We start from the raw sequence: 18,468 nt of genomic DNA, 5'->3' as shown, positions 1-18,468 counted from the left end.
GCAGGATTTATTTTGAACCGTACTTGAAGCAAACCCACAGCCTTTTCTTACCCGGACCTAAAACCTGGCGGTGCCGTAATCTAATTTCAGTATCCGGGATGTTCCGCGGAATGCTGGACGAGGCTCGAAATCCAACCGCCAAAGAGAACGGACCTCAAATGCCCTTTAAGTTAGCGGAGACACGGATACAGGTAATCAGCGCTGCGCTGCCGTCAAAATAAAAGGCCTGAGCGACGGAGGGCTAAAAGCGGCCCGGCGACGGCAGAACAATGCTCTCATATCCGCGCGGAGCGACCGCGGTCCCTCGCTCGCGTCAAAATCACTCCATGGCGCTCGGCTATTCTGTCGCGCTGCTCGCCTGCCTGCTGAGTGGATGTGTCATGGGCTCTAAAAGCATCAGCGACGGACCTTCCGCCCTCTCTCGGTGCTGCAGGAGTGCAATTAAGTCCCTTTCTAACAAAGTGGCGCGGAACTCACTCACGATTCTGAATGACAGGGACGTCTGATCACGTCTCGTCAGGCACCATTTCAGCGACGCGGAGCGATCTTAAATTAGGTGCAAAATGCAGGTTTTCTGCAGCAGTCCTTGTTCGGAGCTGAAACACCAAGGCATTTTATAAAAGGGAAGAAACTTATTTCAACTTCATACTTCCTTAGACGGAATGTACCGGAATAAACCCGATTCCTAACCTGATGCAGCCTTTGTTGCCACCCATTAGGGAGCTAGCAGGCTTCAAACATATAACACCACTTTTCCGCCTATTGATGTTGAGGAAGTAGCACCTCCAGGTGAGAAACTACACTACCACTCACTGAACTGTCCATAAGAAACTCTAAACTTAAATTTATTCATTTCTGACCAGCCAGCTGTAGCCAAATAACAGTTGGAAGCACTGAAGTGACAGAATAAGTATGAAGCTAATTATTCAACAAAGAGGAACCACTGAACAGGAACGCAGACACCTGTTCTAGAAAAAATATAATATATATTTTATTAAAATATAATCTCAAAGGAGCCAGTCATAACTCTTAATACAGGGCAAATTGAAATTATTCACCACTTGAAAATTGGAAGCTGCCTAAATAGCCACAATAAATAACGGCTTTAAAATCTAAAAATACATTTATTGCCACCTTACAAATGGCAGGGCAGTGAGGGATGTCTATTGATCTGCTCAGACTCAATACTACATCCTGTGGCATCATGTGTGAGCAAAGCAAGCTATAACCATGGCCCATAAGGAATTGCTATGGGTGATATTTTAAAGGGATTGTTCACTTCCTGGAGTTTTTTTTTCTTTCATATTTCATATTTGTGATGAAGGAAATTTCAGATATTTAAAATGAGTTTCTGAGAAACGGCTTGCTTTACAACAGCTGGAATTTGGGCAATCAGGGGTTTTAAACAAAACAATATACTTCAAATAACTCCGAAGCAGCTTTTACAGCAATGTTATGCCTCTAGAGGTTGTGCGCGCAATTCATCAAAAAACAAACATTCAATCTTCTTTTCGAGGGGAATCACGATGTCGCTGTATAAACAGCTATGCAGTTACTTGAACTGCATTTTCTTGCAAACCACAAGCCTGCAGGTGCCCCTATACCAACCACAACAAAGCCAGCAAGTTGTCATAAACGTCTGTAAATATACAACATATCTCCTGCTAAAAACATTCAGTAAAAAAAGAATTATGCTAGCTCATGGAATGCTGTCTTTGGAAAGCAAGACATATCAAAATTTCACACTAATTCAATTGTGTTAAGTGTATTTTGGCTCTTTTTTCTGCATAGAATCCTGCATTAATGGATCCATCAAAGAAGCAGGTCAAGACTATCATAGGTCTGCCCTTGCCAAGAGAACCAATCCGTCCTGCCTCCACGTCCCCCAAACTGTTTGAAGGGCATGGATTGATAACCGATATCACTGCAGGTAAATCAATTATTCACATTCTGGTCTAATGGGCTCGACTGAGGCTTGGAAGGGCAGATGTGGACCACTGCATCACTGCATTCTGTCCTTAGTAATAGTGAAGATGTTCAACTATGCCCAAATATCACTTTCTATTTATAATGGACATCTCAAAATCTCAGCACACTAGCACCAAATTCTAGAGAAAGCAAACAGTTAATCTACACATTTTCCTCAGTTACTAGAGGATGAAAAGAAAGCTGTTTGGACCGTAAGTAAAATTTCAGTTGTCATTTCGCTGTGGAGTCTGGGGAAACGCATTAAAAGCATTTTCCCATTAAGCGCAGATTCGCGTTTCTCAGAAAACCGTATCAATGGACCTGTGAAAACATGTTCTCTCAACTGCAATAGTAAATTATAGCGAATGACGACAGTGAAGGAGGACAAAAGGTGCACTGAAGGTGTGTGGTAAACATGTCGTTTTGAAACTCTGACTAAGGAAACTCTCTCTTCTCTCACGTCGCCCGCTGTCCTCTGTGGGTAAGCCGTCAGTGGCACACGGACCAGGCTCTGCCAGGATGCTCCAGTTTAACCCGGGTGGCAGGGCACAGGCGGGCACGTCCGCTGCGTAATACGGCCCCCGTCTCCTGCCAGAACGTGGCATCCCTCTGCACAATGCCAGGACGAGCTGTGCCACCGAAACTGCCCGGCCAAAGGAACACCTATTCAAAGCCTGGAGCCCGGTCCCTCCGGCTTCCTGGAGTATCTGCCAGTCACGTTTCAGATACGCAGAGAGCACTCCTGGTGCTTCTCAGATAGTGAGTGGGGACTCACTGCTGGGTCATGAGATACAATAGAAAAAAACCTACCGTTATTATCCCATAATCATCGTAATGTACCGTTTCCATTGACACTGGCCCCCGTAAATTAAGCATGGAAGCCATTTCAATACAATACAAACCCAGCCGTTTTCAGAGAACATTTTGAGTGCACGCTTCATAAAGTGCGCTGGTTGGTGAACCGGGCACAGCCTCGGCTGTAAGCGTGTGTGCTCAGGTCTGAGAGACAGAGCTGGCATTTGCTCAGCCGCCGGAGGGGCACCTGTCGACCCCGCCGCCGCGCTAACCGCCGGCTCGCGTCTGGCTAATATCAAAAATCTATTATTTTAATAACTGTGGGACTGGATGAGTGGCGCACGGAACGGGCCAATTAAGCTCAAGTGCCGGACGTTTCAGAGACTTCCCGCGGCCCGGCTGGAGGAGGAGCCGCTTCTGCTCGATTTGGCGTTCCCGCGGCGACCCTTCTGCTCTCGCCCCGCCGCGGGAAACACACCTCTCCGGGCCCGGCCTGGAGCACGCGTGGGGGGAGAGGGAGGGGGTCGGGTGGGACCCCGGGGGCCGGCAGCTCGGCCAGGTTCATTCCGCTTTCCTGTGCAAACGCGCCCGAGCGGCCCGTGCTTTTATGTCCGCTCGATCGCCCGCCGCTCTCTCTCTCTCCCTCGCTGGGAACGTAAACAACTGCGCGGGGACCGTCTGTACCGCCGCGGCGCACGTACGCGGCTTTCCGTCGAGCCAACAAACTTTCATCGACGAAGGCACATTTTTATAAAAAAAACTAAACGTATGAATAAAGGCTTTTTTTAAACGGCTGACAGGAAGGTGGCGGAAGCTAACGGGCTGTGCTAATCGTGAAAGGAGGGAAAGCTGCGGGGCGCTGCAGGTAATTCGGCGTGAGCCGTGCGTTAGCTATGCATCGCTGCGCCTCTCGCCGATGTGCGTGGGGCCACTGGTTAATGATGGCAGTGGGGGGCGGGGGGGGAGGGAGCAGCAGGGGGAAGCACAGGGAACAGGAGGGAGGGGCGGGGTCAGTACTGAGAAGCAGAGACTGGAGCGCTGCAGCCGCCAACCGCCGTAACATACTCACTCACGCACGTATGCGTGCACGCTTATACACGCACGCACGCACGCACGCACGCTGGCACGTACACAAATGTACACACGTACACAGCATCATCTACCCACATACACGTGCGTGTAGACACACACATACACACAGGTATATACACAAACACAAACACAAACACACACAGTCCTCGTCTCCTCCTTTTCCATCTGCCCAGGTCTGAAGCTCCTGGCACCTGACTGCTCATGCATGAGCTCACACAACGCAGTCCACACTAGCACAGCCTCATCTCCTAACATGCTCCCAAGCAGCCATATTGCCCATCTTACAACCTCCCTGTCACCTGGTGCAGGAGGGGTCATTACTGGAGGCACACCAATCACCATAATCATCATAATCATCGCCATTATCGCCATCCTCCTCATTCCTCCCCAGTGCGATTCCTCTCCCAGTGAAGAGAAGGCCCCACCCCAGAGGCGGAGTCTAGGACTGGGACTGTACCATCGGCCTGCCGCTCCTCCTCCTCCTGCTCCTCCTGCTCCTCCTGCCACTGCTGCTGCTGCTGCCGGAGGGTTTTACGTTTGGCGTAATCGTGGTCGACCGGGGCGGCCGTGTACGGTGGGGATGTCAGACCTGGCCCGCTGGAGGGGAGGGACGTCCTGAGGCCTGGAGCCACGCCCACGGAGGAGGAGTGCGAGTCCTCGTCGTTCACCGATGGGGGCTTCTCCCTGGGGGGGGGCGAGACAGCCACGACGCGGGGTGGGGGGGGTCAGAAGCTGCCGACGAGAGCCCTCAACCCCCACCCCCCATCCACCAAGAAAACAGGGTTTCCACGTGCAAATACACAGTGCAGAAACACCCCCCCCCCCCGCACCACAAGCACAACCCAACACCCTGCAATGCCCACCATTCATGTTACGAGCTAGTGTGTAAAAAAACACACACTTTCTCAGCAGGTGTGGGTGGAGGGTGTCAACTCAAACACAAACAGAACAGACCTACCTGCTTAAGGATGGTGTTTTTTAATAGATGGTGTTACTGACTCAGATTAAATGAAAGCTAGCGGAATATTTTACCTACGCCGGGCACGCTGCACGAACGCCATCTGTCACTGGCAAAATAAGCAGAAAAAACGATCTGCACTAATCAGGCGCCACGGTTACCGCCATTGTAACACATTTTGTTTTGATGCAGGAACACTGTAATTAGTCCTGCCTTCTATTTCCATACCGAAATACAATGCAGAAACGAAAAGAAAAAATAAAGGGTGATGTCACAGCTTTGATTATATAACTTCTGCAGAACGCGACCTAACGAGGTGTCGCTGTCGAGGCATGAAGGCGCCACAGTTCCTTTACAGCTGCAAAGGCTTCTGGGTCGCAGCCTCAGCAACTCAGCTCAACACTTACACTGCCAGAGGCTTCTGCCACCCTCGCCTGACTGCAGACACGTAGACCGGGGCTGTCGAGGCGCCAAAGGTGCAGGAGCACAGTTTTGAGGAGGAAAAACGAACAACAGCCACTGAAAAGCTAAATTAGACGTTGTATCAAACAGGCTTCCACGGCAAACTCACAGGTTTTCGAAAGCAGAATTTAACGACGATGCAGCTTTCGTGCAGTGGCTTCATTGTGACTAGTATCAAACCGGCATATATTCAAAAATGGCTGTTCCCAGAATCCTTTAGAACAAGAACTAAGGGGGAATTGAGAGCACCCAGGAAGCACTGGAGGGCGGGGCCACTCACTTCTCGCTGGATTTGGGCATGTTCTTCTCTTCCCCCCTGGCGAAGGGTCCGACCGCGGCGTCCGAGAGGATGTTGAAGAAGAGCTCGTGCTCCAGCTGGGATTCCTTCGCCTCCTCGGACTCCAGCAGCTTCAGGATGGTGGCACTGAGACGGAAGTACAGCTGGGGGAAACAGTCAGAGAGAGGGGCCTGATATAGCGCTTATTCCAACCAGCCGTCCCAACTGAACACTCTGAGCGAATTACTAACCTAACTGAACACTCTGAGTGAATTACTAACCTAATTGGACACAGTGAGCAAATTACTAATCTAACTGGGCGCTGAGCCAGTAAACTCTCTTAACAACTGGAGCAAATTACTGAGCAAATTACAAACCTAACTGAACACACTGAGCAAATTACTAAGCAAATAACTAATCTAACTGAACGCACTGAGCCAGTAACTAAGCTAGTTTAACAATCTTAAATTACTGAGCAAATTGACCTAACTGGACAAATTGAGAAAATTAATGACCTAACGGAACACATTACTGAGCAAATAACTAATCTAACTGAACAAACTGAGCAAACAACGTGCCTAACTTATATAACTGAAGAAAAAACAACAAATTCAACAACTACTGACTAACAGACACTCACACACACACTTTATTCACTCAGAGCCCTGGGGTCTAGGCTGCTGAAAAGCCTGAGAGAGGGCCTGAAGATGCTCACAGACTCAACATCAAACATCCAGAGCTGGGAGTCGGCCGGAAGCATTCAGAAATGCAGCACGTCGAGAATGAAATCAGACTGAGGATTCAGCTTTCATGTTTCTCAGACGGAACACAGAGGCTTTCCGCTGTCTTCGGGCCGATCTCATTTGCATAAGGGGGGAATTGTGGGTAAGGGGACGCGGGCGCCTGCCGCGAGCTCCGCCTACCTCCAGGGCCTCCATGGCCAGCTCGGGGGGGTTGTGGTAGTGGATCTTGCGCGGGTACCGGGCCGCCTCCTCGTGCAGATAATGCGCTGCCTGTGGGGGGGTGGGGAGGGAGGAGAGGTGGGAGAAAGGAGGTCAGGAGCTGCTCCTCATCGATCAGCCTTCAGGGCGGATGGAGGGGGGAAAGGCAAGCTGCGTGGGAGAACGCGTGCACATACATATCTGTGTACACGTACACACACACACACACACACACACACACTCTCTCACGATATCAGCTGCTTTTCTCAGGCCTAGACAGCTGCACAGGAGTTTTGGATTTGTGTTGAAGTGTGTAGTGTTCACTCCCAATTTGTTCTGTGGAGGTTGGTCTTTAGAGAGAGGCGGGTGAGAGTTTAGCCCACAGGCTAGCGCCCCCTACAGTGCACCTGCTTGTAGAGCATGAGGTACTCCCGCGGCGGCTGCTTGTGCTTCTCGGCGATCTTGCCCAGCATGTAGTGGATGAGCCACTCCTCCTCGTCTCCGTCCCCCTCGCACCGCGACGCGCCCTGGAAGCACTGCGCCGACGTGTCCAGCATGGCGTGCTTCCGCTCCAGCATCTACAGCACGCGAGCGCGTACGCGCACACACACACACGCATAAACACACGTAAGCACAAGCACGCACGCATACATGCACACACACACGTAAACACAAACACACACATACCCACACACGCGTAAACACGCACACACTCTCACGCGCACATACACATGCACACACACACGTAAACACGTAAACACGCACACACACGTAAACACAAACACACACACACCCACACACGCGTAAACACGCACACACTCTCACGCGCACATGCACACGCACACACACAGAATGACATGCCGCTTATTCCGCCACCTTCACTCCTTGGCGGTCTCCCCCACCCTTTCAGCTGACAGCAGAAACAGAGTCATCCTCAAAGCGAAGCCTCTTCCAGGAAACGCACTCACTTAATAAACAACACCGCCACATCGGCTAGCGCCCTCAGGTCAGACAAGCTTGACTCTGGCTCGGTGAAAGGAACAGCAGTGTCCGTGGCCGGGGAGCTGGTGGAGGTGTTGCAGGGGGCGCGATTAGCATGATTACCCGGGGTAAAATGACAGGAGAAAAACGAGGACAGGGCTTTTGTGCTGCGGGCAGCAGTATTAGCGTCTTCCACACAGGCCCTAATGGCTGCATTCCCCAGCACCCGACCGCTCTTCCTCACTCTCTCTTTGCGGGGGGAAAAGAAAACATCATAACTCGGTTGTCTCGCCTTTATTGCATTTGCCGCGTATAAATAAAACGCCGTAACTGGCGAAACTGGGCTGTGTTTATCGCCGGAACGCGGAGAGCGCAGAAACCGTTCGGAGAATACAAACAGATGGCAGTCTAATCAAGTGAGCGGCCGAGCTCCTGGAGCTGAAGCCAAGCCGGAGTACCAGCGCGACGTCCCTCTTATCCCCCAGTGTCATTACGGATACAATCCGCTAATCTCCACGCCCAGCCACCACAGCCTCCTCATCTTCGCCTGTGTGACTGACAGCTTAAGTGCTAATGCCAGCTGAACCATCCAACCCTGTAATGGCCCTCACCAATCAGACAAGCAATTCCTCAATGTCAACCTTTCTCAGTTTCACACCTCCAAGGGGTACCGCATAACTCCTCCACCAACAGCCTTCTTGCTAAACGGTCACCAGGAAGCTTCGCTGATCTGCAGATTGACGGCTGGGTGGTTGTGATTAACATGGCCCCGCCCCTCACCTGTTTGACCATCTCGGGGGGCAGCTCGCTCCTCCACTGCTTGAGCTGGCGGGAGGCGAAGGAGTGGAGGGCGTAGGACATGGTGCCGTACTCGATCCACAGCGACAGGTTGGAGCTGTCGATCTCCAGCGCGCGCTTGAAGCAGTTGAGCACGGCCTGCGAGTGCTTCCACACGGGCCCGTCGCTCTTCAGCTCGTTGGAGTTGAGCTTGTCCTGGATGCGGCTGGCTCTCGCCAGGGCCATGCCCGCCCAGGAGTCAAACCTGCGGGGCAGGGGGGGTGGGCAGAGAGGCCTCATTAAAACACGGGCAAGAAGGTCTATGATGGCGCCAAGCAGCTCTATTTACTTATGCCAAGGCGACTACTTCTGGTTTGACCCCAGGCAGGTATATCAGTCTCTTTTTATTAATACTTTTTTGTTTCCTTAATTTGGAAAGCCGTATATCTAAGTGCTTGCCGTGGTGATGTCTGTTATCGAGTTGGGAGAGAGCAAACACTTGCTCTCCCCAGCAGCCCTTCCTGTCGGCCACTGCTTTTTACCACACCGCAGTCTACAAGTCAGGCTCACGCAGACACGAGTCGGAGGAAGACACTTCATGTGTGGCTTGTGTGGTGCTAACATGGTCTGGACTCAAAAGCAGACAGTGGGGTCCATCCATGTACTACAGCAATGCCTTACAGGATACGCCACCCAGCAGCCATATCTTAACCCTGTTTTAATGACCCTGATAGAGAGTTCATCCCCAATCACATGCAAAGCTGGGTTAAATGTAAACTTACAAAAAGATTTGTATTTTTGAAACAGGAGGCCTTAATATCAGCTCAAAATGAATTTTTGCTGTTTTACAGCATTATTTCTAACTGCATTGCAAAATGAATTCTCCATCAGCAACGGCATTTACATTTCCTACATAAATTTAGTTTCAGAAAAAACTGCTCTACGTTACAGAGTCAATGGTGGATTCTTCCATTACAGTAAAACAAAGCAGGAGAAATGTATAATATAAGCTAAATTTAAAAATACAGGTTTTCCCAGCTACCCAGTTGAGAATTGTTTCACATGTAACACAATCTGCCACAGCTGGTGATACCGCTACCTCCTGCCTCAGCGGTGTTCACCGCTCCAGAACACAGAAGAGATATTCATTTCTGTTCTCACGGCGTGTTCTGAACACAGCTGCACTGCTCAATAACTCATGGCTGCTGGCTTATACATGAGAACAAAAGGACAGAAAATGAATACAGGCCATTCAGCCTATATAGGCTCACCAAACTGACGTGGATTACTCAATAGTACTCAATACTATTGAGCTAAGAGACTAATGAGTGAAAAGGATGCTGAGAACTGAAACTCTTGTGTACACCATGGTCTGCAGCACGTTCATGCCTTGATATTTTTTGATTGTACCCTTCAGGGTTCTGAACCTACAGTATGTGTGTCAAAATAAAAATCTAGCATGGAGGTGACCAGAAGGCATTCAAAATTAGCAGCAAATCAGGTCCATCTTGGAATAAAAGCACCGTAAAAAATGTTACGTTGGTGGCTAGCCAGCTAAACAGACCATCACACACACATTAAACATATTGCTCACACAATAAGACAGCTCATTTACATTTTCTGCTAGGTTTGAAGAGGCCTGAAAATCAGCTAGCATCTGGCAAGATTAGAGTATGTGATGCAGACACAATCAGGGCGATCCACACCTGTTGGGGCAGACACAGATGTCGTGCATGTAGAATTTGATGGCCTTGGACTGCTCCTTGTTTTTGAAGTGGTAATCAGCCAAGAGGTAATACAGCTCGTTGACCAGAGGGGGTGCTGGACCAGCTCCCTCGGGAAGAGAGGGCACCTGGAATCAAGAAAGGAAAGAGTCAAAGGTGAAAGAATGACTCAGTTCCGAAAACAGGCTGAAGGATTAGAAATGAGAGCCTTTATCGTTTTTGCACAGAGTGTACATAAGGCAAGTGAAAATGAGACGCCTCTTATTTCTCAGGAGACACATTTTAGTGTGTGAGCAATAGATAATCCATAACAGAAATGGACTAAGCTCTTTTTAATTGTGTTCTACTCAGATTCAGTCACAATTCCAGAGAATTTTGGACCAGTCATCAAGGAACCAAACAGGTAAGCAGACCCAAAAGGCAAACTGCATTCCGCCCTTCACGGCCATAAAGGACTCACATGCAGATGGAGGAGCGACAGCAGGAACAGGGGGTGATGTTACAGGGGATTGTGACTCTGCAAACCAACGGAAAACTGCTGCATGAAAAAGGAGTGCCAGGAAACCCAGGAGTGCGAGGGAGCCGTCCAACTGCTCTATTACGTTCTTGGCTGGCTGAGCACATTAACAGAGGAACAGCCCATGTGTAAACAGGCGCACGTAAAAAATGACTGTTGGCACGGTCCATTCCCCACGAGAACAGAGGTGGAGGGGAGGTATTTCTGACTCGCCCGACAAGAGCACTTTCAAGTGCTCTGTCTCAATGCTGCCCACTGATTTCTCTATGCCTTAATTAGTCCATTTTCAGTCAAGACTTAAGAAGTTGTTGCAATCTCCCATGATCTTCTCCCTGAAACATGACAGAGATACTTCCTGAGATTGCATATATACCTTACACTTACGAGCTTTTAAAAATCTGGGCTTTCATCGGGGTACATGAAAAGGCACACGCAAGGATGCATGTTCCCCCAAAATTCCTGCCCCCAGAATGAAGGTGTCCACTTGACCAGGTGAGATGCTGTTGCATGCTAAGGCTGAGGATACCTTGCTGAATTAAACGCTCCTTCCCAACCTGACACTATGGCAAATATCACACTGCCCCAGGGGCTCCTGGCCCTAGGCAAAACAGCGCCTCCTCCCTCGAGGGGACCAGCAGCCTACTGACACTGATATCACTGATATTATCCCCCACGCTCCACTGGAACTGGATCAGATACACCGACTGTTCGCAAGGGTGGCCTGTAACACTATCAACGACCGAACGAGCTGCCTTCTGTTCTCCACGTCTAACATGCAACCCCATCTATATTTATGAAGGCAGATCCAAACAGACACACGGAGAGGGCATGACAGAAGGTGTGTGTACTAATCATGCCCCGCTGCTGGGGACGCGATTAGCTCGGATATCAAGCTGCGATGTATTCACGAGGGAGCAGACGTTACACCGGGCAGTCTGACAACTTCATGGCGAAGTTACCTTTGCGTTCACAGAGGAAAAGGAAGGAGTCCTTTCCAGTTTCTGAGAACTGCGGCCCATCGCTGGAAAGACACGGATTGCTAAAAAAACTCTCTCCGGGCGAAGCTGCCAGGTTAATGACTGGGTTTGGAACAAAGGTGCCAAGATCAACTCAACCGGCAAAGGAAAGCCAGAACTATTTTTAGCCGAAGAACACCGCACAAAATAATATTTTCCTTGGCGAGCAATGTCTTAACGAACACATCCCGAACCCAAATTTCAATTGTGTAGGGCAGTGGGTAGGTTGTCTTTGCGAGTTCAGTCACTGGAAGACTTTAAACCTCATTTGTTTTGAGCTCTCGTGCATAACTCTGCCTTTCAATGTTACACAGTCTGTCCTCTTGGCGCAGTAATGGCAGCCAGTGGTGTTGGGACGTATTTTGGGTTTCCATTTGAATGTTTTTAAGCGAGTTCAAATGGCTTTGAAATCCTTGTAGGGAAAAATAAAGTACTCCTGTTCTATTATAAAACCCCCCATTCTGGGGCATCCATCCACTGGCACCTCGGCTTCAAACACTAAAGGCAGTTACCTCAGCTTCACCAGGGAAACCGGATTTTCTACCGAGAAGCACGGCCTGCGTACTGTGCGACTGAAAGGCTCGCAAATTTAAATGCGCTCCAGTGCTGCTGTTGATGTTGCCTTCGGCTTCCTCTGGCACTGAGGGAAACCGTTTAACTGATGGTGCCCAGTCAGAGCTGGAGTGGTTTTGCGAGAAACAGGAAGTGGCGAAAATTAGGAAGTGGATGTGACCGCACTGCGGTTACAGGTACAGTATTTTGTGCTACCCAAAGAAAATGCATCAGCCAAAATGACATCCTGTGCAGAATGGATGGACATGCCCTATGTACTATGAGCCAATCAATTTTCAAACCAATTTTCATTGTTGAATCATTTTCATGCACCCATGATGCCCGGTGCCGTTTAATAAATAGGGACCCCTGGAGAGTTTTGCTTGAGCCTCTGCCGACCTTGAGCCCCCCGCCCTCGATGTAGGCCGACACCTCCTCCATGGTCAGGGTGGGGTCGTCGCCGCGGGGAACGATGCCTGAGATCCTCTTCAGGAGGTTGGACAGGTCGGCCGACACCGTGCTCGTCTTGTAGCTGTCGAACTCCGGAAGCGTCTTGGGCTTGAAGTACTGGAACATGAAGAGGGCGTCGGCCCACAGGAGCTCAACCTGCGGGACACGCCCAAACACAAACGGGTGCTGTTACCTGCAGCCCACCTCATAATGTCAAGGGCTAAGGAAATGGAATTTATGCTATTATACTCTGAAACATGAAAGCTTTCCAACAGCTTTATTTGTAGTACCGATCAACAACATTTTACAGTAACTGGGAATTTCAAATGAGTATTTTAAACTGTCATTTCCCAAACAGTTGGTGTGTGGTTACAACTGAGAAGAACTAACACCGTGAATTTCACCTTGCGACCACAATTTACCTCGTGAATCAACAAAACAAGCGTGTTGTTCATTTTTCTTTTCATCTTTTATGAGACATACTGGGAATAGCACAGCGAACGTTGAGTTAATGACATTTGAGCTAGCCACAAGATGTTTTTGATCTTCATTGTACAACTAGAGTAAAATCCCCACTCTCATTAATATGTTAAATATACATCAGTAGACATGTGTTCCAGTCTGGTCTACACAGGTTCTGCCACTTGCCTTTGCACTGGTCCTGGTAGCTTCAATGCAGACACCCCCTATCCACTCTGACAGCACCCCGCCCCCAACTCCCCCCCCCCCCCCACCCCCTCAACTCAATACATTGGTGTTCACGTTTAGTAGGAACTACCACATCAATAAATGAATGCTTAAATTAGAGATACACAGATTCAGTGTCCAGAGTCCCACTGATACCAGTCTACCTAGAAGATAGAATTTTGCTGTGTGAACAGCAGGCCGTCTCTGGCTGCAGGAGCAGGAGCAGGAGCAGGAGCATGCTGCTCACTCTGCACGCGTGCAGACAGGAGCCGATGCATTTTTAATCTACGCGCCGCCCCGTCCGCGTGAGCTCTCTCCGAGGCTCTCTCACCCGGTCGATATTTCCCCCGCTCCTCCCCGTGCCTCTACCGCCTGTCTCTCCCCCATTCACGCTGCTAATCAGCTCCCCCGGGGATTTACCAGCGCCCCCTGGAGGGAACAAAGAAAAAACCACCTCAGGGACATAATGCGATGAAGCGAGTGGTTAATTTATCGATACCCAACATCAGCAATGCCAACAGTATCTCTTCCATGGCTTTGCTGCACCTGCAGCAGTTGCCAATCTCGCTCGGCTCATTCTCAATCGAATGCACATGTAAATTAATCAATAAAGGCATACGAGACTAAGAGGGAGGTTCTGCATATCCTCCCAAACGGAAAACCTGAAAACATATTTTGCCGCAACGCCAAAGGCTGCTCAGCAGAAGTTTGAGATTGTAAATAGAGCGCGATGAGAGACGGAGTCATGCCAGCAAAACCATTTTATTATTCCAAGAGCTGGCACCACAGAGAGCTTCCAGAGTGTTTACATTAGCAGCAACCAGACTTCCTAGCGCGCACACACACACACACAGACACACACACACACACACACATTCAGAGGCAAGCAATCACACATACACACTGAACTCAGAAACACATGCACGCACACAAGCAAACACGTACACACACACACTAAACACAGAAAAACATGCAGACGCGCATGCAGACTAAACACAAACACCGACAAGTGTGTGCGCATGCACACACTCATGCACATTCGTGCACACACACTCGCACACATGCACATGGGAACACACACACACTCATGCACACACTCCCACATGCACACACACACACACACATAAGCATACATTCATTAAGCACACATTCACCCAAAGATACGCATTCAAACACACGCACGTAGAACACAAACACATGCGCACACACACACACAAACAACACGTTGAAATACTCACCTGCACAGAAACACATACATGCATATGCACAGACACAACCACAGAATCGCAAACCAATGCAAACACACACACAGACACAAACGCGCTGAAAACAATCTGCATTCTCAGCCCCGCAGGCAGATAATTTATACAGCAGTCTGCACAACTTATCCCTAAAAACAGTAGAGATTTGGTTGCAGAGGTTGATGAATAATCTAATTCAGGGGCCCTGAAAGCTAAATCAATGACCGGTCTACTGGCTCATTCGACTGTAACAGGGCCTTGTGACCGGCTTGACCGGCTCTGATTACTCAGGGGGCTGTATTCATTAACTAATGAACTCAGCCCCTCTGAGAAACTGCATTCAGTGCACAACAACAGGATCGCTGCCCATCTCCTGAGCAAACATCTGCAATCGGCAAAAAGAGAGCTTGGCTGCCCCCTAGCAGCCGCTACAGGTATTGCAATCATGCTGCAACAATATCAAAATCGTTGATTTTATACTGTGCATGAAACTAAACTGGTGTAGCAGGTAGGATGGATACGTGGTCAGGCTCCTAATGCTGCGTATGTAATTGTGAGGGTTTCATATTAATATTACACTGTGCATAACACTAAACTGGTGTTAACAGTCACAAAGAACACACGGTCAGGGTCTAATATTGAGGATGTAACACAGTGAGGGTTTGCCCTAATGTTGAATATGAAATACAGAGAGGGTTTAATATTGAGTACCTAACAGTGAGGGTTTAATGTTGAGTATGAAATACAGAGAGGGTTTAATATTGAGTATGTAATACAGAGAGGGTTTAATGTTGAGTATGAAATACAGAGAGGGTTTAATATTGAGTATGTAACAGTGAGGGTTTAATATTGAGTATGTAACACAGTGAGGGTTTAATATTGGGTATATAATACAGAGAGGGTTTAATGTTGAGTATGTAACAGTGAGGGTTTAATATTGGGTATGTAATACAGAGAGAGTTTAATATTGAGTATGTAACACAGTGAGGGTTTAATGTTGAGTATGTAACACAGTGAGGGTTTAATATTGGGTATGTAACAGTGAGGGTTTAATGTTGAGTATGTAACAGTGAGGGTTTAATGTTGAGTATGTAACAGTGAGGGTTTAATGTTGAGTATGTAACAGTGAGGGTTTAATGTTGAGTATGTAACAGAGAGGGTTTAATATTGGGTAACAGTGAGGGTTTCTGACCTGCTGAGCAGAATGCTCCTCCAGATAGCGGGCCTTGCTCTTCTTGCTGGGGTAGGCGTACAGGCAGTAGAAGCACTGCTCCAGGGCCGTCTCCAGCTCCTCCTTGTACGGGTGGGTGTCCTCCGAGGTGGAGGCCACCAGCTCCTTCTGCAAGACCCGCACCTGTGCCCGCACCCACCCCCACCGCCCGTGGTCAGTGTGACACAGAGACCCCACCGCCCACAGTCAATGTGACACAGAGACCATCCGCGGTCAGCACGATACAGAGACCGCGGGACACGGTTGCACAGACCCTAAGGTTCACATTACCGAGGTCCAACCCAATCGAGTGGAAATACAACAGATGGCAAGAAACATGGCCCTTGGCGTTGTGAACCATTTTACTTTACTCAGTGCCACCCACTTGGCTATATATATTCAGTATATTGCAGGGCCTAGTTCACTCATGTATCATTTAACCTCAAAGGTTGGGTTTTCCACAGGTGACAATGGAAAACCATTTCTTAAACTCAACGGCACAAGCAGCCTGAATCAGCGGTGCGATGCTCTGCACTGCTTCTGCTTTCATTTCAGGCAATTCCAATTCTACCATCTGCCCATTTGTCCCCAAAGACAGAGCCCCTAAAGACCGTTTAAGCCAAATTTATCAAACAACAGTACATGCTTGCAAATATCTGCTCAACAGAAAAGATCAAATGCCTGTCTCATATCCAATTCCTCAACTGTTCAAAAATCACAGGCATCTGTTTGTATATTACTTGATAAATTCTACTTAATCACAAATTACAAGTGCTTACATATGGTTTTGATATTTATCACAGCTTTTTATATACTTGTACATCGCATTCTGTACAGTATGTATGATTCAAACCAAGATATTTTTAGCAAATGATTCTGGAACAGAAATGTACATAAACAGACTCTCATATAAAAGTTGAAAATTGTGTAAGCTGGAAAAAATACAGCCGTACAAATATAATAGAGTGGGTGAGAAAACGGTCCAAGCAGAAACATATTTTTGTTGTTTGCGTAAGCGTTTGTTTGCATAAGTAGGGTGCCAAGTAGTGGAAAAAACTTTCACTTGGGAACCCACAGCTGTTGTCAAAGTGCTACCCAAGTTCCTGCCGCGGCAAGAATTTCACAGGAATTCTGACCCGTAACAGGAAGCAGGAAGTGCATCGCTAACCCCTGACAGAATGGCGAGCGCGAGCGCGAGACTCACGTAGAACTTGAGCAGCGCCCCGTCCGAGTTGCAGCACCAGGAGCGGCGGCCCAGGTACTCGTGCGCCGTGTTGAGCAGCATCAGGGAGGACGGCAGCATGGGCGTGTCCGGGTCGTCTGAGGGGCGGGAAGCAGGCGGTTAGGGGCGGGGCCTCCGGGGGCTCGCGTAAGGGCGTGTCGGGGAGGAGCTCCACCCACCCTCGTCCTCGGGAGGCATGTGCTGCCGGAGCAGGCAGTCGAAGGCCGCCTCCTCGTGCTTGATGATGCGGTACAGGATGATCCAGGGGAGGACGGACGAGAAGTGGGGCTCCTTGGGGTCCTCTGGGACCGCCATGCTGCAGTCAATCAACTAGAGAGAGGGCGTGTGCACACAAACAAACACAGGCATATGTGCACCAATGCACATACACACACACACAAATGCACATACACACATGTGCACACACACACAAATGAACAAGAACAACACATACACAAGCACGCACACACACAGACAGACAGTTAGGAGCAGGGTCTAGACAGGCATAAGTCTGAAAGCTGAGACAGCCACAGGGGGGTTATCCAGACCTGGATGAGGTTATTGGTGAGCCGGGCCAGGCTGGCGGACCGGGGGGCGCTGTTGAGCAGCTGGAGGTCCTGGGACAGGCAGAGCTCGATGCCGCCCAGCATCTGGGTGATGGTGGCCACCCACTCTTCCTTGGCGGAGGGCGAGGAGGAGGGCGAGGCGCCGTTCAGCTGCTGCAGCGCTTCGTTCAGGGCCACCTCCGAGCACTCCAGGCACTGCTGCAGGTCCTGCTGCTTCAGCAGAGAGCTCTGGGGGAAACAGAGCCTTTGTTAGAGAAGAACCCCGCCTCCATCCCCTCCACACCCCGCCCACCGGCCTGGCCCCGCCCCCTCAGTACCTGCAGCAGCAGCAGCTGGGCCGGCCTCTCCGGCACCGAGCTGACGAAGTCCAGGGCCTTGAGGCGCCCGGAGCCTCCGCAGCTGAGGGTGGGGCGGAGCAGCCGCACCACGGACTCGTAGTCCCCGGACTCAAAGAAGCGCTGGATCTCCTCCAGGGACTGGCAGCGCTCCAGAGACTTCAGCTTCTTATCAATCTGTCCCAGGGGAAGAGCAGAGGGCTTATACATCCAACATGCACCAACGTACTACATACACACAGACAAACATGCTAAATACATATACACAAGTACACCGCACTCATACAGAAGCATACTAAACACACATAGGCAAACATACTGAAAACACATACACAAACACAGTTATTCCACCTACTTCTCTACTTCTGACCTCAGCCAACACTCGAATGAAGATACCTGTAACTGTGTATTTAATTTTCAAAGGATGGAAAGTGTTCAGACTAAATTAGGTACAGATCTGACTAGAGATATATCTACAAGTGTCATCCAATTTCAACAGGCTTTGTCCGCAGTGAGAGCGCCCCCCTGAGGAGCGGCTGACCTCGTCCACAGAGATGGACGCGTCCACTCGGAGGTTGGGCAGGTAGACGGTGTACTTCTCCCCCTCCTCGCCCCCGGCCTGCTGCCCCGCCTGACTCTGGAGCATCCCGGTGCACACAGCGTAGCTCTCCAGAGCGTGCTCCATGTCCCCCTGCAG

At 49.6% G+C, this 18,468-nt stretch overlaps 1 protein-coding gene across 8 annotated transcripts in view; it reads right to left on the bottom strand.

Moving 5' to 3' along the window:
- The window catches only part of cabin1 (calcineurin binding protein 1), a 68,379-nt gene that overhangs the window by 42,901 nt on the left and 7,010 nt on the right, over positions 1-18,468 (bottom strand). For 6 of the 8 annotated variants that reach the window (XM_064353978.1, XM_064353981.1, XM_064353983.1 and 3 more), the window contains exons 15-27: positions 18,313-18,468; positions 17,754-17,948; positions 17,419-17,664; positions 17,050-17,200; positions 16,853-16,968; positions 15,631-15,792; positions 12,460-12,666; positions 9,958-10,103; positions 8,255-8,516; positions 6,901-7,071; positions 6,476-6,565; positions 5,556-5,716; positions 4,313-4,539 (exon numbers count right to left, since the gene is read on the bottom strand). In XM_064353978.1, coding sequence (XP_064210048.1) covers positions 4,313-4,539; positions 5,556-5,716; positions 6,476-6,565; positions 6,901-7,071; positions 8,255-8,516; positions 9,958-10,103; positions 12,460-12,666; positions 15,631-15,792; positions 16,853-16,968; positions 17,050-17,200; positions 17,419-17,664; positions 17,754-17,948; positions 18,313-18,468 — 2,290 coding nt within the window. The remainder of the gene's footprint in view (positions 1-4,312; positions 4,540-5,555; positions 5,717-6,475; positions 6,566-6,900; positions 7,072-8,254; positions 8,517-9,957; positions 10,104-12,459; positions 12,667-15,630; positions 15,793-16,852; positions 16,969-17,049; positions 17,201-17,418; positions 17,665-17,753; positions 17,949-18,312) is intronic. The other 2 variants (XM_064353984.1, XM_064353985.1) reach the window with 1 other exon arrangement.

This window comes from Anguilla rostrata, chromosome 10, assembly GCF_018555375.3.
Source record: "Anguilla rostrata isolate EN2019 chromosome 10, ASM1855537v3, whole genome shotgun sequence".
Classification (NCBI taxonomy): domain Eukaryota; kingdom Metazoa; phylum Chordata; class Actinopteri; order Anguilliformes; family Anguillidae; genus Anguilla; species Anguilla rostrata.
This window is presented reverse-complemented; position numbering and strand designations above follow the sequence as displayed.